The 27,263-nt window shown below is 47.2% G+C and overlaps 1 protein-coding gene and 1 long non-coding RNA gene across 6 annotated transcripts in view; one reads left to right on the top strand and one right to left on the bottom strand.

Moving 5' to 3' along the window:
* Positions 1–6,056: 6,056 nt before the first annotated feature.
* Positions 6,057–27,263, bottom strand: part of TENM3 (teneurin transmembrane protein 3) — a 1,574,093-nt gene continuing 1,552,886 nt past the window's right edge. For 3 of the 5 annotated variants that reach the window (XM_057303360.1, XM_057303361.1, XM_057303359.1), the window contains 5 exons: positions 26,710–26,945; positions 19,288–19,584; positions 14,610–16,221; positions 11,760–11,890; positions 6,057–9,657 (listed from right to left, as the gene is read on the bottom strand). In XM_057303360.1, the coding sequence (XP_057159343.1) occupies positions 8,902–9,657; positions 11,760–11,890; positions 14,610–16,221; positions 19,288–19,584; positions 26,710–26,945 (3,032 nt within the window). In that variant the 3' untranslated portion in view covers positions 6,057–8,901. The remainder of the gene's footprint in view (positions 9,658–11,759; positions 11,891–14,609; positions 16,222–19,287; positions 19,585–26,709; positions 26,946–27,263) is intronic. The other 2 variants (XM_044387487.3, XM_057303362.1) reach the window with 1 other exon arrangement.
* Positions 12,762–26,715, top strand: LOC130541880 (uncharacterized). Its single transcript, XR_008955961.1, has 4 exons — positions 12,762–12,879; positions 16,487–16,525; positions 25,641–25,701; positions 25,992–26,715. It is a non-coding gene; the product is annotated as an uncharacterized LOC130541880 (long non-coding RNA).

Here is a 27,263-nt window from a genome sequence, read left to right as displayed (position 1 = left end):
ACCTCAGCCTTGCCTGCACTCCACGCTGCACAATGTCCTCCGGGCTGTTGCTCGGGCCCCACCTCCTCCAGGAAGCTGCGGGATGCCCCCAGGCAGAACTGGGGTGTTTCGGCCTGTGCTCACAGCAATCCCCGCTCTGTTGAGAAAGAATCCTCGTCTGCTTCCCAACTAGACGTGCAGTCCTGGAGGACAGGGGCCTTTCTTCTCTGGGACCTGCTGTAGTGCCTGTCACATGTGGGAGTCCTACCTCAATCTGAGCTGCTGGGCCTTTGTCTGTGTTGGTTTCATGTGAGGTTTCATTGGCGTGAAGATCCACACATAAAAACCATTGCCAACCATGGCACGAGGGTTCTCAAAGGATCCTCAGGCTCCAGCCCTCTGCAGGGTCCCCTCTGGCTTGCAGGGGGCGGGGTGCCCAGGGAGGGAGAGGGGGTGCCAGCACGGTGGGCCCTGGGGGCTCCTTATTCAAGAGGACGGCAGCTCCTTCCTCCTGGCTCCCTCCTGACAGTGACGTCCAGAGGGACCTGCCCAGCTGGCTAAGCCCTCTGTGGTGGCTGCCATCACTGGGGAGCAAAAGACCCATAACCAGGGACATCCCTGGAGACCTGATGCTGTCCTGTCTGGGCTTTAGGTGTGTCTCTAGTCTTTGCTGCAGTGAGAAACTAAGGTCTTCACCTAGGGATAGACTCTTCTGTGTTAACCGTGGAAAGGAGCGCTGTGGCTCTGGATCTCTGTCTCTCTCAAGCAGCTGGGGGCATTGGAGGCCGGGAGGGAGTGGCCCAGGGGCACAGGTCCGGGCCCACTTTAAAGATGGGGAAGGCCGAGGCGCAGAGCCCGCCGTGGTCGCCTCCCTGGGCCCAGGCCGAGCTGGGCCTCACAGGCGGGTCTCCAGTGCTGCGGCTTCTCCCGGCTGTGCCGCCTCTCCGGGGAATGGCTAAGTCTGATTAACTAGAGCACTAATTGGCGGAGGCCCCAGAAAGAGCCCTGAGTGTGGCAAGGCTGGTCCTGTTTCCCTGTGATTTACAAGAGCCAGGCAAGTCTGCGTCCCCATCTTAACAAGCGGCAGAGTAATTGGGGAGGAGCAGCCTTCTAGAATCCAGAGCCCTGGTTCTCCTCCCCCGGAGAGCATTGTGGCTCACGGGCCTATGGATGTGGCGGTAGGGTGATGGGCTTGGAAGCCGAGCGAGGCGTGGAGCAGATTCGTGCAACAGGGTCTCCTTGTCTGGAGGGCAGGGGTCTGCTCACGGCGAGAACTTTATGTCTCAGGGCTGGTTTCCAAGCAACCCACAGGTGTTAGAGCAGGGAGGAGGTGCTGGTCAGAGGCCCAGAGTGACCTGGCTGGAGGCCACGAGTCATTGGTGGCAGCATCAGGTAAACCCAAGGGTTCTGAGAAGTGGTGCGAGATTCTTCTTCCCTGGTGACTCTGACGGTGTGTGGGCACCTGTGTGTGTGTGTGTGTGTGTGTGTGTGTGTGTGTGTGTGTGATCTCACGCCTGGCTTCTCTCTCCCCATCACTCCAGCCCCCATGGGGCAGGAGAGGGACTTACCCTTATTGGTGAGTTGGGGAGAATGAACTCCGCACTCTTGGTTCATGGGCAGAGAAGGGGGCTCCCCGCCCCACCAGGAGCGGCCTGCCTGGGGCCAGCCCTGCCAGTGAAGTCGGGGGACCTTACCTACTTTTGGCATCTGGTTAACAGTCTCCTTTACTTTTCATGTGAAGCTACAGTCTTCAACTTGGTCTTAATTTAAGGTGACATTTTGGCTTTACTGGGCCAGCTTTGGTCCTTTCATTTCCATGAAGACTTGGGTAGGGAATAAGGGCGGTTGGTTTCACACAGGCCTCCCAAAATGACAACGGGCTCTAGCACAGACGGTTTCTGAAGGCAGGACACCAGCTCAGGCTGCCATTTAAAAGTGGCATCCATTGGCTTCTCTGGGTGACAACGAGGGAGCAAAAAGCTGAAATGCCCTTCTTTCCTCCCGTGGCCACTGCAGCGCTGGGCAGATGGAGATGGATGTCTGCACCACGAGGCCTCAGCTGTCCAGTGAATCTGGAGGGAGTTCCCTTCTCCAGGCTGTCACTCTAGCACTTACGGTGAGAGCCTGGCTCCCTCAGAAATGAAGTGCCACTCTGAATTTAAATGATCTGTCCTTCTGGGAAATTCTTCCCGGCAACAGGACTGTTCAAACATGAAAAGCAAAAGGGAAACAATGCGATAGTTCAGAAACCACTGTTTTCCGGGGGTTGCAAAACTCACATAGCCATAGCCCGCGGACAAACCCTGGGAGGAAGGGCCTTATTTTGATCCGCCAAGCGAGATGAACATTGTTTGACAAAGTTTCTGCCTGACGCGAAGGGAACTCTTACGGGAGCAATCTTTGCAAGGACCAGCCTCAGTGAGGGAGTGCATGAAGCAGAAGTAATCGCTTTATGTGTGAAACTCTGTGGGCACAGCAAAGATGGGGAAATGGAGGATAATGGGAATTGGCCTAACCGGGGAGACCGGTGGAAGTTGTGGGGTGGGGGCTGCCTTTTGGTTTCCGGTCTGGGCGCTGCTGTTTTGGCATCGGTCACGTTCTTCACCAACGATGCTCAGCACTAGGGGGCGCTAGAGCCCCACCCGAAAGTGCCTGGGAACCCGCACGAAGCTCCAGGGATGTCCCTGGAGGAGCTCGTGGCCCCAAGTCCTCCCTCACCCGGACCCTCTCGGGGATTTTAGGAGAAGAAAGCATCCCACAGGCCCTGCCCACTGTGCCACCAGGTGTTGGGATGGCTTTTCATTTCCGCAGGAGCCAGAGCCCTGGAGGTGGAGGGAACGACAGGATGGCCCCGCCATGGAAATGGAGGGGACTTTAGGGAAAGATGCTCTTCGCTCTGCTACCTCCCACCAGCCATTTCCCTCCAGGACCTCAGCCGGGATCGGTTCTCTCCTGCTGGGTCACCCCTGTGTCTTCTCTAATGCAGTGGCACCTGTCAACGCTGGAGCCGGAAGCATAAGCCCCAGCCCCCTCCCCCCTCACTACAGGGTCAAAACTAGAATTAACGTCATAGCTAAGTGAAGAGATTTTGAAAATCTGCTTGTTTATAACCTTTTGTACGTACGCTGGGGACAAGCGAGGCCAATTTCCCGTGATGTCCTGGGTCATTATTGAGTCAATCTGGTCTACCGCAGGGAGCTGCATGGTTTTCCTTCTATGCCTTAGAAAGATACATGCTTCGATACAACTGGAAGGGTTGCAAGCCAGACGGCTTCTACTGGGGTAAAGCAAAGGGTCTCATGCATGTAGAGACAGGAGCGCTGGGATGATTTTTGTAGAATGTCCTGGAGAACCAATAGACTGGTATCTCTAGAATCTCCCTGGCATTAATTCTGCAGGAAAACATTTGGGATAGGGCAGTTTCTGATAGGAAGTCCAGGTTGAAAGGCGCCTTTGGCGTGTGTCCTCCCAGACTGCCACTGAGCGGTCCCACTTTCAGCCTTTCCGTCACTGAACTGGTCATTTCCACTCCTCGGGTATTTAGGCTCCCCTCACACCCCGCTTATGAAGTTAACGTGTGAACATTTTAAGAAATTCATTTTGCCTCAGTCAGGAGACCGCTTGTAAATCCTGCAGTCGCAGGCCGTGAGAGGTGGGCTGCACGGAAATAGCCAGTGTGGGTGGAAGTCAGGAAGTCTTTGCACGCGTGTAAAAGGAGGCGATTTCCCCTCCTAAATCCAGGCTGAACGCTTGCGGCTAGGGCCCAGCTCACAATCCATTCTACAAGCAGGAGGATGTAACCGAGCCCCTGTCTAGAAGTCACAATTTATGCTCCTAATTTTAATTTTTCTCAGCTTAGGTCCCCCAAGGATTGACTATATTCGCGTTGTGGACCCCATTAACACTAAACTGAATGATGACGCTGTTCCAGGTTTAGAATCAGTTTCCGGTGAATTCTCTGCACACGGGACTCTAGGAAGCCTGTATCCCTCCACAACAGAATTTTAAGTCAGTTCATAAATGAAAACGTCTTCTCAATTTACCTGAAAGTTATTAGTAACTAACTGACATCAAGAGACCACTGCTGGGACGCCTGGGTGGCACAGCGGTTAAGCGTCTGCCTTCAGCTCAGGGCGTGATCCCGGTGTTATGGGATCGAGCCCCACATCAGGCTCCTCCGCTATGAGCCTGCTTCTTCCTCTCCCACTCCCCCTGCTTGTGTTCCCTCTCTCGCTGGCTGTCTCTGTCTCTGTCGAATAAATAAATAAAAAAACTTAAAAAAAAAAAAAAAAAGAGACCACTGCTGGCAGAGGTGGTGAACAGCAAACAGGAACTCTGGCGAGAGAGGACGTTCGTTATGTGGTTTAAATTAGAAGGTGGAAAACTCGAATGGCTTAGCAGTACCTCCTTGATACCCTGGCTTAGGGCTGTGGTTAAAATGGGTCATGATGACTTATAATCAGTTTTTATTTTTTCACTGGCTTCGTTGGATGACCAAAGCCTGATGAATAACTTATGGAAAATCTAGATAAATAGCCTGACACATGCATATATGCAAATCAGGGGTCATTCTTTTAGAAGTCTTTTGAGAAATTATGAAGTCATTAATATTGCATGGCAGACCTTCTTATCTAAGACGAGGGGGCTGAGGAGCCAGAAATATCGGCAGGCGGAGGGGAGCTCAAGACACGTGCCCGGTTAGAGGGCCTGGGCATTTTTACATGATGGAGAACGTAATTGAGGACTCGAAATCACAGCAGCTCTGGAAAGACGAGGTGAGGGAACGAGGGTGGGATGGGCGTGCCGGTGCCTTCCCGGGTGGTGCTCTCAGGGGACTCAAGCGGTGGCGGGCGCTCGCTGCAGGCCTGAGCAGCCTCGGTGACCTTGAACAACACACTCAAACTTCGCCAAGTCCCCTCAGGCTCCACTTCTAGAATTTGATGCATTTCCTGCCTGGGGGTGCTGGAATGAGCTTGGGCTCTCAGAGAACGGGAGACGGAATCTGGGTATACGTGAAAGGAGGAAGAGCTGAGTCGCCCTTCAAGGCCTCGGGGTGGGGTGGGGTGGGGTGGCAGCCACCTTCATTCGGGAGCTGGGAGCCGACCAAGACAAAAGGAAGAAGAGACCGGTGAACAGAGAACAGGGGGCCCGGGTAGTCTGTGCACCACCGGCAGGATGCTCTCCTCCTCTTCGAAGCGGCGAGGGCGCTGTTCATAACCGGTGCTGTGATTACATTCAGGCCCACATGCAAGTATTAGGTGACGTGGGATGGATGTGAACAGGTGGACAGGAACTGCACAGAGGTGCCAGCAGCATCCCTCAGACCCAGAAAATTCTTTCCCAAGATACAATTTTTACCTACAATGTTTCTCTTTGCATTTGTTCAAACGTGGCTTTAAAGGAGAGGAGCAGACAAAACGAAAGAGAAAACGAAAGTCGGAATCATTGCGCGGGTTCTCCTGGATTTCCCAGGTTGGAGCACGTTAAACTCTAATTCAAGAAGAGGAAAAAAAAATAGACCGGTTTGCCAAGTGGAGTGACCAGATTCTTGCTGGACGAACATGTTGTCACTACAAAGCAAGTGGGTTGAAGCCCGCCTTTTCTGACTGAAATCAAAGCCCTGACTGCCAGCCTGGAATTGCCGACCTAAGCGTCCCCTCATCACCGGGCAGTACGGAGATTTAGACAACTCCGGGAGGCTGGGAGCCTATCAGGCCTAAACTGATTATTCTAATCAAGTGTTTTAATTAAGCACTTATTGCCAGGATCGCAGGAACGAGGCCTGTTTTCGAGCAGTAATGGGCAGTGTCTTTTTTTTTTTTTTTAATTCTTCTTTATTCTTCTTTGGCTTTGTGGGGGTGTATTTAAGGTTTTTTTTTAAACTACGCCATGGGAAGAGTCCCCTGGCAAAGTATATAATGCTGAACTGGCAGTCGGGCCAGTGCACACAAAAATTAAAAAAAAAGAAAAGAAAAGAAAAGATACTACCAACTGGGTTGCAGATGAATCGGTACCCCCAACAATGCATCTGTTTGCATCCTTTGCTCTAAAACACACGCTGGCTAGCCCAAGATTTAAAAAAAATATATATGTAAACACACACACATTGGGTTGGCTTTTATTGGAATGCCTAGATGCAGTCTATAGTCAAGTTATGGAAAATTCAGGTCACATAGAAAGTTAAGAAGGCAAATGAAAAGAACAATACAAATCAGACAAAATTTACATCTCAAAATATCATGAAAGCATTTTGACTGGCTTTGCCTAAAATACTTTGAATATCAATTTTTTTTTGTAAGCTAATTCTTTCCATTATACAGTCCCCCACCCCCCCAACTCTTAGAAAAAGGTCTTTTGTTTACATATTCCCCAAGGTCACTATTTCTTGTAAAAGCATGTCCAGATCACAAGTCTTTTTAGAAAGAAATAGGCTCATTATACCTACTAACGAGACACTAATTGGGTTGATTTGACTTCATCTAAAATAAGCACCAAGAGATACTCCCAATCTGTTATTTATCGGTGCCAGCCTAAAGGACCAGTCCATGTCGAGAAGAGGGTAAGATTATCATTTCACTTCTGCCATGTGGTACAAGCTTTTCACGGTCAATACATCAGAAACATTTCTGAGAATTTAGACTCAGAGCCTATTTCAACCAAAAGTACTTAACAGCATGCTAAACACAGTCCTGCAGAAACGTCATCGAACAGAACTGCAAACACCTAAGTTAACAGTTAAAAAACAAAATGTAAAACAGAGCCATGTTTATGTGGTTTGAAATCTCGTAGTTTTCTAAATCGGGGCTTCGTAATACTTGCCAAAGGATTTCCAGGATAAAAAATATTAATGCTAATCTGTGCTTTCATTCTAATAAAATATCAGCATTCATTAGAAGATTAATTACTTCGGTACGCTCTACCAAATACACAAAGACAGTAATAGCACTGATTCTGTAAACTCAGTAGCTATTTTGAAACTTTCCCAGCCAATCTGTTTAATAAACACGCCTACTGTGCAATTTAGAGTATGTGATACATACAAAGCAGTTAGAAAATTATTTTCAGTACATCACTTGAACCTTTATATTTACGACATGTTCACTTGCTATATTTTATCACCATTATACATAGAGGAAAACAGTGTGTACTATAGCTCAATGAACGGAGAAATATTTTTCTAAAAATATTTTTGTGGCTGAATTTAGTGCTCACGAAAAGAGATTTGCAAGAGCGGCTGGGCCGTCACGGGAGTGCAGATGGCCGCCGTGCCCGGGCCTGCTCGCCCAGTGCGCGAGGGCACGGCTGTCACTTCACCTCCAGCTGGATCGGCCACCCCCGGCTTCCCCGAGAAAGGGCAGAGGCTGCCATTCAAACCAGCTCCCAGGACGGGTGGGTCGTGTGGGCTTACGGGAGCTTTTGTCTCCCTTTTGTGTCCCTCTTGGTGACTGGACGGTCCAAACCCAAGACTAGCAGAGGGACCCTGACCTTCCCCATCCAGCCCTCTCCCCGCTGCTCGGGTTCTGCTATCTTTCGTAGATCTTAAGACACATGTTAACGGTCATGACTACATCAGATCCTTTCCTTCTCACGCACGTTTCCCGGAGCATCTGATGTGGTCTCTTGCCTCCATCATGAAATGGAGCTTCAAGGAATGGTTAACAGTAAAAACCCTGTGGTTAATTCTATCAACTCCCCATGACTTCTAGGGACGAGAGAGGACCTCTCTGGCCCAGTTTTTGTATTTTATTTTTTTCCTATCTTCTGCTACATTCCACCAGCCTGAGTTTTCTACTGTGCCTCTTAGTTGATAATGGTTGAGGACACTGGCCTGATGAAAAAGAGAAGAGAGAGAAAGGAGTTCTCTGATTAGCCACCCACTTAGGATTGCACTGTCCTATCCATCTAGTGATAGAAAGTTGCACATTTTTTTTCAACCTAATACAAAAATATTAACACTTCTGGACATTATAGGCATAAGTCGTTATATCTCTACAATATAATAATTTATACTGTACAGCTATAACAGATAACAAAAGGTGCAATCCTTTTAAAAAAATCACACAGTTCACATGTTTTTATCGTTTTATTTTTAAGTATAAACTTTTTAAACACTTTACATAAATTAACTCCTCTGAGACTAATATTTGATGTACAGTAAATTGTAATTCATATAAAAATCCATAAACAACTTGTCTCACATAATTTACAAAAAAAATCAGGGTTTCCTTTGCTTATCAGTGACAAGGATTCTATTTGCCAGTTTTCTCCCCCCAAGGCAAACCACGTTAGCATTGTAAAATCCGTTATGAAATCCCCGCCGGAGCAGAAGTCACTTGTGCCAATGTCCTTTTACAAAGCAGCACAGGGAAAGCGGTTGGGTTGTCTAGAAACAGTAATTTTGCCCCACATTTTAAAATTAACAGAGATTATATATCACATCCTACGCAGAGAGACTACTTCTTGTAAGCAAAGGTCGACGATTCGGTAATACCTGGAAACACTGTATGCATGTTACCTTACTGAAATACAGTGTCTCCAAGGAACGGATGGCCTCGCGCAAAACGTTGAGGCCTTTTTTCCTTTCTTTCACTTACTTATTTTTCCTTTTAATACTTCCAGTCCAACTGAGTGCAGCGAAATGCATATGTAAACATATTCTTTAAAGCCGATCACCTTTAAGGTCATTCAGAAAAAAGTTTTTTTTTTTTTTGTGGATTTTTTTCTTTTCTTTTTTAACAGCAGTCTCATTCTCCCGGAAGGCTCTTCTGTGTCGGAGAGTCCGATTCGGATTGTGCTACAGAGAAATCCGAGCAACGGTGTGTGGTTGAGGCTCGAGCGCGGCGCAGCGCCTGCCCCCGGCTGGGTCCGCCTCCCAGCGCGGGGCGGCCGCCGACAATCCGCCCGCGGCAGCCGGCCCGGGGGTTACCTCTTGCCGATCTCGCTTTGTCGGAGGAACTGGATGTTGTTGGCGCTGTCGGCCAGCTCGGGGTACTGCTCCACCGAGAGTACGTAGTACCCGTCGTAGCCCTGCACCTTGCCGGCGCTCAGCAGCTGCCGCTTCTCGCCCTCCGTCCAGAGGCGCGCGCCCTCCTCGCCGTCGCGCACGCGCTGCTGCTCGCGCGCCCAGGCCCGGGCGAGCGCGCGCTGCCGCGCCTGCTCCAGGATGCGCGCCTTCTCCTCGTCCAGCGTCATGCCGTAGCGCACGTGCAGCGCCAGCGCGCCGAACTGCATCTCCACGTCGGCGAACCTGCGAGTCCTGCCGTTGACCACGGTGGTGGACTGCGACACGGTCACGTTGATGCCGTTCTCCAGGGCCTTGCGGCCGCTCGTCAGCCGCAGCGTGCCCAGGTCGCTCTCGGGCGTGGTGGTCTTGATGAAGTAGTGCGTGTCCTTGCCCTCGATGGTGAAGTGCAGGTTCTCCAGGTAGAAGGCGTTGTTGAGCACGGCCGCCACCTTGATGCAGTCCTCGTTGGCGATGTTGAGCACGTTGGTCTGCACGCGGCCCTGGCTCACGGCCAGCATGACGCCCTTGCCGATCAGCGACTTGACCGTGGCGAACCACAGCCACGAGGGCGCGCCGCCGCCCTTGCGCCTGCTCACCTGCACCTCTGCCATCTTCCCCAGGGACAGGAAGGCCTTGGCCTGCCTCGCCACTTGTTGCTGAACTCCGAAAATGGGCTGAGAAGCGAAACAGAAGGGGGGGGGCGGTTTAGACAACATCTGTAGCTCTTGGTTGCCGGGGAGCCAGGCTTCCTGGCAGCACGCCCGGTCCTGACAACCACCAAAAAAAGAGGGGGGTGGGGGGGGGGGACACTTCTGTGGAGAGCTCCCAGGCGTTTATTAAAACCTTTAGGATGAAAAGGCTTAAAAAAAAAAAAAAACGCTCGGTAGAGGAAGGCACTCGAAGGTCCTCTCCTCTCAAGCTGATCCAAATGAGTTTTGAAACGTAAAAAGAGGTGACTCCATCATGTATTAGTTCAAAGCTTTTTCGTTTTTAATGTGGGCAAATATGGCTTTAGCTTTTTCAGTTTCTTGATGCCCCTTTCCCACGCCCATCCCATTTGGGGAACCCCGTTTCTGAGGGTCACTGTGGCTTTCTCCAAGGGAGCCCGGGGAGGAAGCAGCCAACATAGACGAGGGTTTGAAAGGCTGGGGTACTCAGGCCGGACCACCGCGTCCTACATTATATGCTTTGAAATCCCTGTGCTCTAATTTAGGGAAACTCTGTCCTCTGTCCTGGCGAACACAGTCTTCACCTGAATTTCGCCAGTGTTACCTGCATTAGTGAAATGTCCAGGGCTGAGTGCACAGTGGGACGGCCAGAGGTGAGTATTTATTACTTGGGAAAACATTTACTTTTGGAGACTTAGGGACGGTGGACCATCTCCGCTGGCAAATGTTTTAAATTGAGGGCATCTGAACTCAGCCATTTCTTCTACTGCCAGATGTTTGGCCAGTGTTTCCCAAGAAAACATCTGTTTCATCTGCAGCAATGAAAGAAACATTTGTTTTTCTGTGCTTGGGGCAGCCTCCAATGTCTTTGCTGGCGATTCCCTAAGCTGTCCTTACCGTGCGCTTTTCTTGACAGAGAACTTGAACCATATTTAGGAGGCTGCCTAGGAAAAAAGTTGGCAAGTCCATTTGTACAGTAAGACTTAAGTGTTCGCAGACATGTTGGAAAGTCAGACACAATTAGGACGTGCCTGTTCAAATGCACTGGGAAACTTCAGTGTGTCTTCTGACACTTCAGTGTAGATGTATTTGCAATTCGAAATGTGAAAATGGCTCCCAGACCTTGGAAACTTGATGGGTTTTGCTTCTTAAAGGTAAAGGTGACATCCTGAAGAAGGAATTGGTTTATATGAAGTATGAAACATATACCAGAAAACAGGTACTGGCACTGAAAATACTGTGTGTGTGTGTGTGTGTGTGTGTGTGTGTGTGTGTGTGTCTGTGTTTCAGCCGTGACTGCCTTTTCTCTTTGTATTCACTGAAATTATAGGAAATTGCTCAAGGGGGGAAATTAATCTTTCTAAGAAACTCTGCACTCTCTTCTCCTTATCATTATGGGGTAACCCAATTTCTTGATCTTTAATTATTCTGGCTTTAAGCTAGAAATTCTGGTGTTTTGTTGTACATTCCTTTCTGATCTCTGAATGGCGGGAATTAAAAGGCCCATTTTCTGAAATGGCAGCTTTGACTTTGCAATTTTCCATTCTTTTTCTTTTCTTTTAGTTGTCAGAACAATTACAGGCCTCCTGAAATGTTATTTTCAGGAAAATTCTATAAACACCTCGTTGCAGATGGAGCTTTATCAGGGGACATTTTATTTTTATTTTCAATCTGTCCCCATGAAACACTGTTCAGATTTTAAAGAAGTTGAACTTTGCGGCGCTGTTTGTGGGCTGCTAATTTGTAATACGAATCCCCTGCCCTCCCGTTTATTGTATCTTTGCCTTAAGGTCCCAAGTGCTATAAATATGCTTTCACGGGGGTTCTCTGTAGAAACCTGGCGCTCAAAAATGAGCTCGCTCATTTTATTACCTTCTGATAATGTCTTTTTATGTTTTTATTAGCACCACTAAAAACCGATTTAAGCCTGTTTAACAGGCCCCTGGTTTGCTGAACAGAAATGTGATGCTTTTCTACCCTAGAAGAGTCAAAATAATTAAAAACTGGTCCTTGGTCCAGCTTTCACAAGGACAGCTTGATGAAATGGGTAAATATGACACAGATAACCCATCAATCACCTTTTCACAGTTTTGCTTTTGGTTTCTTACCGGTATATCATCCCACTGCTGACTCTTCACAAGTTCGTAAGAAGGCTCGGTTAAATCAAGTTTGGGAACAGGGAATCCAGGAATAGCATTGTGCAGATGGAAACCAAATGTCACCAGCCAGCTGTTAACATCTAGGGGAAGAATGTTCAAAATGAAAGGTGTCAGAGTTACTTTGTGCTTTCATAAATTTAAATTCTTACCTTTAAAACACCCCACCTTCACAAATAATAACCTGAAGAGGAGCACATGATTGCCTTTATTCTCCAATTCTGACCCCACTCTCTATTTTCAGACTGGAAGCTACTAGTGTCAATAACAGAGCTTCGGCAAGGGCTACAGAAAACACAGTCAGATAGCGTCTCACTGAGGCTGGATAAACTGTCCCGCGGGCGAAGCTGCATCCTGAGCTAGTCATGAGTGATAAAAAGCGGGTAATAACAATGCAACAGCAGCACGGAAGAGCCGCAGTCGAGGAAACACAAAGGGAACTGGTAGTTAGTCAAGACTGGTCTTAAATAGAAGTTGTGTGTTATTAGCTTTCAAAAGCGATCGCCCAAGGATATGCAGCTTCCACAACCCATTTTCTATTAATAAAAACCCTAAATTGAGAGAATTAAAATCAACAGTTGATTCTTAATCAGAGATGAATGCTGAAACCTGGCAGAACTGGCCAAGGGCACAGAAGTTCTGATTTCCATCAGCTATGACTTCAAAGGCTCACTGTGCACAGGTGGAGATGAACTTTTTGGGGACAGAACCTGGAAAGCTTTAAAATGGTATTTTAAAATATTGCCATGTGACTCCAAAAGCCATTAAGCTCAGAATAAGGCTTTTATTCTATTCTGGAGGTTATAATGTTACAGAACTACTCAGCAGGCTTGCAGTTTTATGAGTACAGTTGGGTGTAGATTATTTTATGTATTAAGCACATTGCTGGAAAATTTGAAATTGCATTTCACCTAATATATTTTATGCTGTTCCATCTCTCTTTTGATGTTTTTCAGAAACTGCTGCTATGGCATTCCCTGCAGTCCACGTTGCTAGGAGAGGATGGATTCAGGAGCTGTGGGGTTTCCCGCCTTTCAGGCAGCCCCTGTCAACACCTCTTAAATGACCAGTGGTAAACTGCTTGTCAGAATGATGGAGAGCCACTTGCTTCCTATTTCCTCCTCTAGGGCACAAACTCTCACCTCATCACCAGGCTGGCAGGTCCTTTGTCCAAGCAACATATGGCCATAGAACTAGTGGTATTCTCCCTCTTATAAAAGGAGGGGTGGTGGTGGTGGTGGTGGTAGAGAGAAATTCCAAGTTCATCACGTAGAATAGAGGGTGATACTTTTTTGGGGTGCGCACGTGTATGTGAGTGTATATAAGATTACAGGGTATCTTATGTTTTGGAGAAAATTCTCCTGAATGGTAGTGTCGGGGCAAAAGTTCTCCTACTATGAACAATGTCTGTGTAACAGTGAAAAAAAAAAAAAAAAGAAAAGAAAAAATCACAGGGTTTTATGTATTGAAAAGCATTGCCAAAATAATGGGACTCAGATGCCAATGTGTATCGAGCAAGCTGAAGGAGGACACCATGAGGGTGTTGCTGAACCAGGATTGTGAACGAAGCGAGTTTCAGCTGGTTCACATGGAGGAGAGCTATGACAAGGTTTTGGCAGTCTGGGAAAGCAGGAAGCAGATGTCAGATGAACAGGGGGCAGCGTTTTGAGAGCTGTACCAAGAGCTGAGAAAACAGGCATCTCAGTGTGCCTCAAATATTGAGCACGGAAAGAGACAGCCTGAAGGAGCATCTAACACAAGCCAAAACAAAAGAGAAAACCCCAAACCAAACCAAAAACAAAACAAAAACAAAAAAGAAAACAGGAAAGAACCTTCTTTCCAGGAAGCATACATGTGGTAGAGAGGTTCATTATGGTGGTGTAATTCAGGAAAGGAAGGCAGGAGCAGAAGTATTCAGAACCCGTGCAGTGGGAGATGAGTGGAGAAGTCAGGAACTAAAGCCGTGTTTCCAAAGACCTTGTTTCTCTCATCCTGGTGGTATTGTGGTGGCAGAAGTGGGACAAGATGTTTCAATTAGATCATGCCTGAAACTTGGAAAGATCTTATTACCCCCTATTGGCAGAAAAATTAGTGTGTCTATTAGTAGTACTGTCGTGCACGAACTGCCCCAAATAGCACGAAGACAGAAGCAGGATCCACTGGCTAAGCAAGTGATGGGAGAAACTGTTGCTTTATTGCCCTGAGGTGATGGTGGTGGAGAGTTAAACATCCCAGGAATGAGATGGTGAATCGCACTTTGCTGTGTTTCACGATTCCTCCATTAGAACTTCATGCATGTATGAAAGAAAAACCCACATTACAAATTTGTAAGGTAGTTAATAATTCAAGCAGAATTGTACATATTTTATACCATCAAGGGAGGCATTATTCCCCCCCCCCATTTCATTGTTAAGGGAACAGATTAAAAAACCAACAACTGTGACTTGTCTGTAAAGCCACATGACTTACAGGAGAGGGACTGGGACTGGAACTTCACCTTGGGGACTCCCATGTTCATCCTGTTTTCCACATCCCCATGTCACCTCCCTTCCCTAAGTGACTGGATTCCATGTCATTTCAGAAATTTGTGGCCTTGGGCAGACAGAACAGGAAGTACAAACTATGTCTCTGTTTCCCTTTCTGGTTTCTCTTGATTCCATAGAGAAATAAACACATGTAAAAGGTTAGGCATTTGATTCTGCAGGAGTAAAGTGTAAGGCTAAAGAAAGCAACTCCAGTTCCTGTGTGTATTCATATAAGGAGCAAAGTAATTCAGCACTTGGAAAGGAAAAAAATGCTTACCTGTGATGTAATCTTTCACATCATGGATTTTGCTTGCGGGGTTGTTATTCCTAAACATATAGAGGTTAAAAGGAGCTGGGTCCTTCCCAATTCTTTTCCAGATTTCTATGTCAGGTGTTGTCCATCGTCCTGCTAAAATATCATAATCTCTTTCTCCAAAGTGGATCAGTTTCGTGAGTGGGTCATATAAGCCACCATGAAATCCAATTACCAGTTGAAAGTCAATATTGGAGTCAAAATAGATTTCTCCATATGCAGTATACTGAATCTGTTTTAGCATAAGCCCGTTGCTACTGAAAACAGCCAGTGGCGTCCCTGTGTTATCGGACGCAATGTAGAATTCATCCCCACTGCTGATTTCCATGGCAAAGAGATGTCCTTGGAGATCGTAATAGAGAGAAGTGATTTCTGAACTTGAATGGTTGTAGACATGAGTAATCCTCGTGGGATAAGTTAAGTCGGCATAAAAAAACTGCAGGTGCTGTCCCAGACTGGTTTTGCTGGATACGCGCCTTCCCAGGCCATCGTAACGATAGATCACTGTCCAGCCGCTGCCTTTACTATAAACTCGAGTCAGAAGCCCCTTGGAGCTGTACTCGAAGATCTCTGTGCCTCTCTGACGCAGGAACCCATCTTCATCCAACCGATACTGCACATCCCCGAGGCGGGTGATTCTGTCTCGCAGGTCATAGCGAAGAGGGGTCAGACGGGCACTGTTACTTGGGTTCAGTAAGTGGAGGTTTCCATTCAGGTCATAGTTGTAACGCCACATGATCTTTTCATTTAGATACACTGTTTGGAGCTGCCCGTCGACATCATACTCGTAAGCGTATTTGGTAGTGTTGGCAAAGGGCCCTATTTTAATTTCTCTTTTGGTTACCCGACCCATGTTATCATACTGAATTGTAATCCAGTACATGAGTGATCTGAAGATCTCGTACTGAATTTCCTTGATGCGGCCATGGGCATCGAAGTGCTTTGTATAAGTCATTACAGCCGTGGAAATGATCTGGTTAATATCATAATATATAACTCCAAATTTTCCAAACTGCTCCACTTTGCCAGAAATGTCATCAAACTGATAGAGATCAATGGGCAGTGGCGTTTCATTGATGACACCCTGCATGCTGGTCACTCGAAAGCTGTTGTCGTAGCTGTAGTCAAATCTCGCATTTACCATCCCATCCTCACTAAAGCGGAAAATCTGTCTGTCAATCAGGGGGCCAATCTGCCTGTACCTAATGGTGCAAATAAAACCATCGCTCTGGAGGTTTACCGTTTTGAGGACTCCTGCTGTCTCGTCGTAGGTAAAACTGACTCTCGTGCTATCATACAAAATTTCTGAGAGCCTCGTCTGCCTTCTGTACTTGAACAAGACCCTCCGGCTTGTCCCCAGGAAGGCCGTCTGCAGGAGCAGCCCCTCCTCGTTGTAGTCCGTGATGACAGAGGCGTTGCTCTCGGGGGGGTTGTAAATGTTGCGGTAGTAGCCGATGGACCGGATGGTCTGCATGGTGTGGCGAGCCACGCTGGGCATGGTGATGGCAGACAGCCGGTCCCACATGTCATATTCGAAGATGTACTGCCTCTGGCTGTGAAGCAGGAGGACCATGGACTGCAAAGACAGAGCAGACTGTGGTTCAGTATTTGTGAACGGGGCGGGGCGGGGGGAAGCAAAAGCGGATCCAGTGACCACAAATACACAGAAACATTTTGCTTGAGAAAATGATTTTCATTGTAATTGAGTTATCCTTGACCTTACATGTTGTTAACGATTCCCTGCCTAATTTGCTTGGATGCTTAATTGTGAGGGGTTCTGCAATTAGTGGCTCAAGATTCATAATGCGCCACTTGTCACGATTGTACCATTCTTTTTCTAGGCGACTCACAGCCAAGCAGCAGATTGTCGATGGATTTGGGTAAGTCATAATACAGGCACGAGCAAAGCTGCTTTAAAGACAATATTTCAAGGAGAAAACAGCATATGGGAAAAGCAATCCTATCCATAATTAGCAATTCTTTAGGACGGTGGCTTTACCCCTCATTTGATTGAAGAGCCACTCAAATCATGTCGTAATTTCCAGTGCATGTGGGGGAGGAGCAAAGCATTCAAAATATTACTTTATGAAGAAGAGACATAAAATTAGTCAAAAATGGATCAACGTCAACAAACATTGCTAAATCACACGGTGAATGAGAGCCGTAAAGGCCCTTAATTGAAATAGGGATGCAGGTACGGTTTGTGTTTGTTTGTTTGCAAATTCTTACCTGTCACCTGGAATGACAATAAAATCTACATTCTGAAATTTGCTTTAGTGAGTACCAAATCTGATTTGTGTCTCAGCTGCTGTAAGAATGGTTTCTGGGCTACATTCTACTTTGGTGCTAAATAACACAGTGAATAAATATATAAATTAAAATGAGCTCTGCCTATTTTGCAAGTACTTGCAAAAAGACACAAGACAATCATTTATTAGGCCAGCAGGAGCTCAACCCTGAGGCTCAGTAGTGAATGATACGGCTCAACGGTCATACAGAAAATGGGCGATTCCCTCCTTTGCGGAAGCTTCTCCCAAACCCTGTTAGACCAAATGCAATGATGGCAGATGTGGGAGGACGCGCATGTTAGGAGCCCTCCTGGGACTTACGCTTTGCTTTTGCCAGAGAAACACGTAAGCCCTTGTCCAAGGCTCATTCCCTTTCTCTTTACCGTCCGCCATCTTTGAAAGCAGCCTGCAGGCAGGTTCTGTGGAGTTTCCTCTGTGGGCATATCTAGGGACAGGCTTTGCTGGCTGTGTGGCAGAGGTCTTGAGAATTGTTCCTAACAGTTTGCAGTGTGCCAAGGAAGGCTTGGATTATTGCTGAATTCATGGAATTAGTACTTAGCTGTGTAGTCATTGAAAATCACATCTGAGGGTAGTTGGTAAAATAGTACTGCTTCTGCTATGAGTAAGTTTTGGTTTAGCGTGCCTTTCCTAGCAAGGAAATGGAAGTGGTTTGGGTGGATTTTAGGGATTTGGGAGAGATGATGAAAATACTTGCTGGCTTTTCTGATCCCTACTGATACATGAAAGTGACCTCAGTTACTGCTGGTGTCTTTTCCTGTCGGTGGCTCTTATCAATGCCATGCTCCCTGTCTCCTTTTAAACATTTTCCCATGACGTTACGATCACTACTATCGGTTTTTAGGGTCTGGGTATTTCTGTTACATATCTCTGTAATGTACTTAGTTTACACTGGGAAAAGTGTTCCAGGATGAAGTGGGGACCCACTCCCAGTTTCTTCAGGGGGAAGCTGTCTTGGGGTTTGCTAGGTTGGAGAATGAAGTGTTTTCCAGGCATGAGGACTTACTCCCAGGAGGGTATGTGGGCAGGGGGGGCTTACTCTGTGGTCTCTCAACAAATCGCCAGTGGAGTAACTTTCGAGTGTGATGATTAGTGTGGAGGGAAACTGTCATCTAGTGGCTGGTCCCCTGTCTCAAGGGTGAGTCTCTTCGAGGGAGAGATGAGCAGGTTTGTGAGAGAAGAGACTGACAAGCAGGGTAGGCTGGGAGCATTCGAGTTGGGAGGCATCCATGGTGAGCCCTGAACCTGACACTCCTTGTCCAGAAGGCTAGTCTGTGTCAAGGCCATCCAGAAGTAGACAGGAGGACTCCCGGGCAGTGGGTTTAGGTGTAGACTGAAGAGTTGTGCAGACCACCTCTGGTGAAGAACAAGACGGTGTGAGGTGAGCACGACAATGGCATGGGCTGGCGTTCCGGGTGACGGGTTAGTCTGGCTAATGCACGTAAGGCTGGAGGCGGTAACCCCTGCGTGTGTGACCTGGGCTGCTGCGAGCCTGGTGCGGGCATGCTCTGAGGTGGGACAGGCACTGGAACTCAGAATGGAACCCTTCCCTGGGGCTAATGTTTTCTCAAGGGCACGTGGAACGTTCCACGAACACGCTCTTTGGTGGGTTCAGTTTTTGCAGAAGGGAATTGCAGGCAGGTGGCCCGTTCCCTGTCCCTCTTCTGTTGCTTTCATCCCTTTGGACCACAGTCACTGTCCCAAACTCTCAGAGTGCGACTGAGCATTTTGCACACGGGTAACTTCAGGTCTTTTCTGGGATCGGGCCTGGAGCGTAAAGATGGGGGAATCCTAAGCGAGGGTGCTTACACCTTTTCTACGCACAAGAAAGGAGAAATGTGGCTTTCTAGAAAATAGCCTCTCATGGTTAATAACGCATACATAGGATCTACATGTTTCTCATGGCCGTGTCGAAGCTCTGCCAGCGACGACACAAAACTGACGGCTTCAGCGCTGCTCACGTAAGGCTCTTTCTTACATGACAGAGCTGGCACGGAGATTATTTACAAATGACTTACATGCCCGAGGTCTAATTTGTGAATGTTGTCGACGTAGAAACTTGGCAGGTGGACAGCGTTATTGCTTGTCTGTTTGCGGCATAAATCACTTAAAAGGGTCTCAGGTAGCAGAACTTAACTAAGGAGAAACTACTTGGCTAATGCAGAAATTCATCACCGCTGCACCAATGCGAATTACGTATTGATACTTAGAGTAATAAATGGAGCCCCTGCACATGCCCCCCCCCCCCCCGTCTCCCTCCCCTGCAGTGCTCTGGGTGATCGCTGAAAACTCCTAATCATCCCTTCCCTCCTCTGACTCGCACTGCGCCGGCATACCTTGTCCAAGTACGTGTAGCTCCATGTTTTACCGTCAGCAAAGACCCGAGACACGATCCTCCCCTGGCCATCATAATCGACTTTCTCGCTAGTCGTTCCCCGTTGGACGCTGGCAATTTGGCCGGTGGACGAATAGGTGACATTGACCGCCATCAGCTTGCTGCTGGGCAGCCAGAGAGTCGGGTGCCCCGACGTGTCGTAGGCGATCCTCAGCAGAAATTTACGGTGGTCATCGTAGATCTTTTCTGTCTTTGTTGTTCGATCAAAGTCAACGGAAAGGAGGTTTCTGCCATTCACCTGTTACAACACAAACAGGATGATAACATAACTCATGCTATTCCAACGCCAGTCCCTCAGTACTCTTCAGGGTCCCCGCTATTGTTTAAACACCATTTATGATGATTGATTCTCTTTGTCAGTAAATTAATTTAGCAACTTCTTGGTTACAAGTGCAAGGCAGGAGATTAACAGCTCCTTTAAAAGGTTTCATTAAGCAGAAAGACAGCCTGGCATTTGTTCAAAACCTTTCCAATTAAATGTTGTAAACTTAAGCAACTGATAAGAAAAACACCAAAATGTATTTGCTTTAAAGTTTGTTTAGAAGATATGAAGGTGGTCAACATGCCATGTCTGTAAATTACTCAAAGCCCCTCCCTCCGTAAGACACTAGAAGATAACTGCTTGGTAGATTAATCATGGCTATATTAAATAAAAGCGGTAAATGTGACTCCGGCCCTTTGAAGAACAGTTAAGTAGAAGTTGGAACCCACATTACTGTAAATTATTAATGAGTCTAAATAGCAGGAGGTTACAAACATGATCATTGCTCTCGGGCCCATGCTGAAATGTCACAAGTTTTTAGAATGCCTTTCCCTTTAATAACATCTGGTTAACTGGCAGGGACCTGAGGCTTCGCTCCCACGTCCACAGGGTCTGACGATGATGCTTCGTGTACAGATCTGGCACCATGTTGCTGTAATCGGGTCTCCGTGTGGCTCTGTGCCAAGGCCAGAATCTCTGACTACATTTGGCTCTTACTGTCTGGCATCCAAGGCACATACAGACCAGCACTCGTTACCGCAATGGCAATGTGGCCGTGGTTCCACTCTACTCTGGAAACAGCCCGCCGCGTACCGAGGACCCCCAAAGCGTGGATTTTCTATAGCAAGACGGTGATAGCCCGGACAACAAATCTGCACTAACTATTGGACTGTTAAACATTAAATGGGAAAATCTGAATTTTCCATGACCACGTCTTAGTTAGAACTTTCAAAATGGACAGCTGCAGCTGGTCAGTTATACCCACAGAAGCACGCACACCACTTCCGCACCAACAGCCACACATACGTGTGTGTGCACACATAACACGCGTGTATATTTCTGTAAACTCTGGGATAAAACTAATCTGCGCGTTCTGTCATTGACGTTAACCAAGCCCCATGAAAAGACACTCTTCAGGCTTAAACTTTTCTAATTAGCCACCCAAGGGGAGTATCGTAATGTCCATGGAAAGGTGTGGAAAGGTAAAGGTATAAACCAAAAAGAAGTCCATAGAGTGAACCAGGTGAGGTAATGTTGGAGGCAAAAAAGGCCCCAGGCAGACGAGTCACAGAAAATGAGAAAGGGTAGAGCCCTGGAGGGCAACCCGGAGATCTTAATGTTCTGGTTCTGTCCTTGCAGGTCCAATGGCAGTGGGGAAGGCCCCCGCCGTGCCGCCGCAGAATCTGGTGTGTAAGGCGTGCGTGCGTGTGCCCGTGTGTGTGTGTGTGTGTGTGTGTGTGTGTGTGTGTGTGGGTTCGCTGCGGAGAGGAGCCTGAGACTCAAGGAGCCCCATTTCCATACCTGATAGGGTCTAGAGGCAGCGTGACTGGGCTCCGGCCCCTCTGATGATGACTGTCCATCTGTGACGTGCTCGCATGAGAGCCTGTAGGCTCTGTCAGTGACCTGACTGAATTCTGCGCCTGGCCAGCTTAAGGCTTTCGGGGCTTCTGGTCTCCCCTGTGGAAATGCCTGCTAGTTAGTCCCTGCCTGATGTGAATTTTGTGAAACTCCACGAGGTTCGGTTTGCAGAATGCTTTGCGGCCCTTGAAAAGAAGCTGCTAGCTAATATTACAGATATCTACTTTAAAGCCTGTAGGAAGATCTGATGTGATATCGAATGAGCTCAATACTCAACTGGCAGAGCCAGTTCTGCTGCTTATCTTTGCACCAAATTTTTGATGTGCTAGGATGAGGTTTTTCACGATTTAAATGGTTTCCTATGCTTCTTGAACGTATTTCTCTGGTTGTGATTTATAAGAAAAAACAAACCCAACAACCTCTGAATGCTTAGGTTTGCCCTCTTTTCTCCTTCCGTAGGCTACTCCGGCCTGCGCCCAGCGCGTCGGACTGCCTGTGTAGCTTCCGTGGACTGCGTGGCCCACAGGACTGCCTGTGTAGCTTCCGGGGACTGCGTGGCCCACAGGACTGCCCCATCTGTGTGCATTTTACTTTGTGTTCATTTTAATTTGTATTTCAATTCTTTATTGCCTTCCTTAACCACCCCTGCTCTCTGCAGTGCTGCCTCTGGTTAGGGCATGAGCAATCTGGACTACGGGCCTGCTCCGACCGTGTGGGTATTAAAGGGAGCCGGGCAAAGAGCAGCCTGGGGCCCCTTCCTCCCACTGCCTGCCCCTGACACCCCGCTCTTCCTGTGGTTCGTGGATACGGCTACGCAACACCAAAGCATGCAGGCGACAATCCCGTGGTGTCATTCCTGTAGCCACTGTGTGCGCCACCATACCCGTATGCCACCGTATGGAAACATCTGGAAGCATTGGGAGACTGGACATTTGGGTCCAAGGTTCAATTTTTCTTTTTATCCAGACAAACGCTGGGTGCAATGTCTTTCTTGTGTCCTCAGACCGGGCAAGGAGGAAAGAATTAGCATGTGGCTGTGTTTCCTCCCACATTCCTAACACGAGCCAAGGTTTCAACCGTTCTGACTGTTTCCAGACACCAGTCATTGTTATTGAGTATGTAAAATTTCCAAAGATACTAACAGATCTTTTGTTTCCTCTCTTCTTCCCATACACACCCAAACTTTCTCCTTTGGGTATTATCAACAAAATGCAGACGTCAAGGGACATTTCCATTCTAGGACATAGTCCTACTTAACTGTACCTTTATGAAATTATGGCAACGTTTCAACCCTTTCCCCCTTTTTGACAATCATAAAGGACCAGCCTTGTTCCATGTCCCAGTGGCCTTTTAATAAATAGTTTCAATATAAAAAATATCAATCTAAATTGAATAGTTCATCTAAGATGAAAAACCTTAGATCAGATCATTACTGTACCTCCAGCTATATAAAAATGAATCCAAATGTTATATTCGGAGAAGAGAGCACCATGAAGTCCTTTGTGATATATAGCATTTCTTTTAAGTAAGCATGGAAAACCCCCATTTTCAAAGATCATGTCCAGCATGACTGTGAAGAAATCACAGCGTCCCTTTGATATGGGGGGTAGCGATCATCTTCCCTCTAGAATGCTTGAAAAACTAAGGCGTAAAGATGTTAAACAATGTCTTTATGTTTAAAGACATCAAGCATCATCAGATTATATTCACGTATCCGGAATGTTACGGAGGGAAGTGAGAAAGGGCTGGCTCGTTACCCAGTACGCTCAGTGACAACGTCACGACTCCCCTGTGTCCCTGCTGGAACATGGGTTGGCTGCAGACTGTTTTGTGTGTCTCCGCATGTCAGCCAGCGCTAACGGCATTGTACCATCCCACTCCAGGCTGCGCCGCTCCCTTTGAGGGAGAATAGCCCATCACACAAGCGTGACCCGCAGAATAAAATTCCAGTACGCCATCGTACTCATGTGTGCCTTTAAACACACTTTTGGCTTTCAAATTTTGAGATTTTCTTTTTTAAGATATTCACTAATTTTTTTTTTCTTTAAGCATCTGAATTCTGGGCAAGTGTAGAAAATACATCTTTCTTCTTAGAATGCCATAGCAGTTTTTTTGTGACTGATGAAAGGCTGGTTCCAAAGTCCAGCACTGACAAAAAACGAGGAATATTTACCAAACATAAGAGAAAAACAAGCAATTTTTATGCCTGTGTCTTTCTCTCTCTCTGTCTTTTTTTTTTAAACTTAGCCACAAACAAGCGAGCTCTGGAAATGTCTAATCTTTATTTTGCAATGTTTTCCCACATCTCTCGCAATTTTATTTGCTTGTGATTTCTGGCTGTATTTCCCTTTCCCATTAAAGCATTTCAGAGAAAATGCCTTCCATGTTGCTAGTTCCTTGTTAATTTTCTACTCTTTGCTTTAAAAACCTTTTTAAACTACAGGACCCGGCATTCTTTTACCGCCACGGCACCTGTTTAGAGTTAGGTTCGTATAGCAGGCAAACATGTGCAAGGGTGTGCTGTTCCTAGAGCTTCTTGCTTGGATCAAGATGCGGTGAGATAATCCCGATTACAAGGCTGGCTTTTCCTCATTCATTCACTGAATAAATATTTGAGTGCCCACTCTGTGTCTGGCACCTCACTGAACTTAAGCAAACACCTTAAAAATGAAAAGAAGTTTCTGCTAGGAAATAACGAAAGGTGAGAGGGAATGTTCTCTGTCTCAGGAAAGGGTGGGGTGCAGAGGAGTAGCCCCCTAAGGTGATCCCGTGCGCCTCGCGGGCCTTCGCTCCTTCCCCCTTCACTTCTCTTCCCTGTTTTGGCAGACTCCGGTCCAGTCCTGCAACCAGGTTTTCGTATCCTCACTCTCTCCCTAGAATTTCTCCCGTAGAACCACAGAGGAATGAAATTAGCAGTCAGAGCTGGCACATCCAATCTTATCTTGAAAGTAAGAAACCCTCCCTTGTGATCTTGGCATTGTCTCTACGAGAGCAATCACACACATCGGCTGGAAATCTCCTCCCAGTGGGGCTGAACAGGCCACTTTAAACCGCGCATTCTCTGAAACAACTTGCCGCGGCACTGCAGTCCCGCTATTTAGAAGAAACGAACACCCGTGCCTCTGTGCTCTCGTCTTTTCTTCCCCCAAAGTGAGGTCTCTGCTTGTTTTGAACCAGGCTGAGAACCAGAGATGCAAGATAGGATTTCCTCTTTTCCTCTACTCTTCCTGATTCCTTTTTATGCCTAGAAAAGCCATGTTACAAAGAAACAGAGGACACGCTAGACACAGCCTGTCTCGAAGAAGAGAAGGCAGCATATTATGCATTTGGTTTCTGGGCAAAGCGCATCCCATACTCTTCCCTTGTTTTCCTAACTAGGGCGCTAAAGGGCCCTTTCCTGTCTACCCGCGGTGTGGGTATAAATGCCTAACGTATGCCCGTGTGGTAGAGATCCTCCGGGTTGGGATTAGGGAACATGTAATCATGCCTTGTCTTTGTAAGGTACTTTCACATGGTCTCATTTGATTCTGTAACAATTGTGTGACATGGAGGCAGGGCAGATAAATTGTATTTATTCATTATCTGTATCCAATGCCTCTCTCTACGTTGTCTATGCGAGGAACTGTGTGTCTATGACCTAGACAATGTCTATATTATAATGTCGTAATGTATATATTATCTACATCATATTATATTACTTATATCCTATATGGATTACCATGATACGTAAGGAAAACGAGGTTTCAGCGATGTTAAGATTTTCCCATAAGGTTTATTATTAGCAAAAAGCGGAGACTGCTCTAGAACGCATGTTTTTGGGATTCTAGGCACTGCTGTCTTCTCTGCTGTGAGGAGCGAGGAGCACAAATTGAGCAGCATCTTTGTACCTTTTGGTGAAGGAAGTCCTGTGTCTAAGGGTGGGTGTGACTCTGTGCGTGTGTGTGCACGCACATGTGTCCTTGTACACCATGCTGCTTATAGGGAGAGCTGGGCAAGAGAGTGCGCTAGCTTCCGGTCTGCAATGGCTCAGGGAAGCAGGGGTCCTGGGAAGAAGCAGTAGGTGGGGGCAGCTGCCACTGATGTCTAGATACAGTCGAGGGAAAGGCGGGGAGCTGGTTTCCTCTCCTGTCACTTTACCTTCAACTCCACTGCTGCTCTTCCTGCTAGTGTTCTCTTGCTGTTTCTCCTCACTTCTCTCTCCGAACAAGACCCTCTCCCGCGTCCCCTGGCTGCCGCCTGCCACAACTCCTGAGCCAGGTGGCTCGGAGCTAGGGCATCCTGGCTCCCACAGCCTGGGGCATGGGAGGTGGGAGCACACAGCACGGGTTTCAGAAGGTCATGGGTATTTAGAGTCCCAAACACCTGCCTTGAAATGGAAGTGAAATCAGAATGTAACCTGTAAGCTGGATACCGGCTGTATTTGATCCACTGATCCTTTATTCCTTTATTTCTAGCTCTTGGAAGCAGCCAGAGACAATATGTCTTAGCTGATTCTTACCCTAAAGGACTGTCAAGGTAAATCATGTTGGCCTCTTATAATAATAATAATTTAACCATTTTCAGTGCAGGAAAAAGAACATTAATGGTATGCTCTGTGTTTTGTTCTCTATCCTTGATTTCAAGTCCTTTTTTTTTTTTTAATGGCAAGGGGAGGTCATTTTAGGAATAGTTGTCTCCATTTATCTGATGAACTAAAATCTGTTTGCTAGTAGAAAGAATGAGTCAGGTTCAGTTTATAGTGGTCCGAAGGTGGTTTCGTGTAACCTGTGTTTTAGTACCTAATCTATGTTGTCTCTACCAAATAGCTGCCATAAATCACAGCTTGCTTTCTCAATATATTTGGCCTACAATCGGAGAAGGAGGGAAAAAAAACCACACCCAACAAGGTAATGCGGAGAACATTCTGCAAAGATCAATTACACCAGCGTCATCAGAAATATCATTGCATTTCTCATAAAGTCAATATAAATCAATAGTGAAGAGGCAGCAGTGAGGTTCTGCCACTGATATTCTTCCATGAGTCCAAAGTATACTCTAAAAATATTGAGAACGCAAAGAAAGAATCTGCCTTTCAATGGCCAGCCCATCTCTTCATGACTTGGAAAACTTTCAGTGTTTAAGCTCACTCTTACCCTCATCCCCACGTTAGGAAGCCATCACTCCTGCGTGGGTAAAGGAAAAGCGTAAGATGATCAAAATCATATTAGGAAAACAACAATGGACCGAGGCCCAAGCCCTCTGGGACTGTGCTCCACGCAATTTCCTGATGTCTCTGGGAAGCACTGATTTTTAACCACAGATACATTGAGAAAAAGCTTTTCTCCGACAGTTGGCTTTTATTACGAACGATCAAATGGCTTGACGGCTGGCTATACCTCGTGCTGGCAGGGACAGCGCTGCCCCGAGTGTGGCTCTGGGCGGACGAGGATGAGGAGGGGAGGAGCGCTAGGCCCCCCTCGGGGACGTGGCATCCGCCCGCACGGCCGGCCGGGCAGCGGCACCTGCTCCCTGACGCGTGCTTACCCGAAGCTTCCGGCCGAAGACGTTGACTTTTCCTTGGGCTTGCTCTTTTCGGAACCTCCACTCGACCAAATTTTGACCGTTTTCCCCAGGAAGACTCATGTTTCTCTTGGCGACTGTCGGATTCGCCGTGCCGGCCAGGACGTGCGGCTCGGTCTGGTAGTGGGAATCCAGGCCGCTGGCATAGATGATTCTAAGGGAGCCATCGTAACCGATCTGGTAGCTGTTTCTTAACTGATCTGAAACACAAGGAGCCGAAAACAGGGGCTACAAACGTGAAGTAAACACTGGGTAGGTTGTGCAGCTAGAAGTGATACACATTTCTAAAATGCTGACCGAACTCCATGTGTCGGGAAACGAAGAGTACTTAATGATGTCCTTTTAGAACCTATCACAGCAACTCTGATTTCTGGCCATTTTGTGCTGTTAACAGAATGGGCTGACTGGCAAAGGCAGGCTTCAGAGGAATTTATAATCTTTTGCTACTTTAGATTTCTTTTTCTCATTTGCGTGGTGGAATAAATGAGGGGTCAGTCTCCACGGATGTGCAGGGAAGC

This window comes from Ursus arctos, unplaced genomic scaffold (assembly GCF_023065955.2).
Source record: "Ursus arctos isolate Adak ecotype North America unplaced genomic scaffold, UrsArc2.0 scaffold_27, whole genome shotgun sequence".
Lineage (NCBI taxonomy): Eukaryota > Metazoa > Chordata > Mammalia > Carnivora > Ursidae > Ursus > Ursus arctos.
Note: the sequence above shows the minus strand (reverse complement) of the source record. Positions and strands in the feature narration are given on the sequence as shown.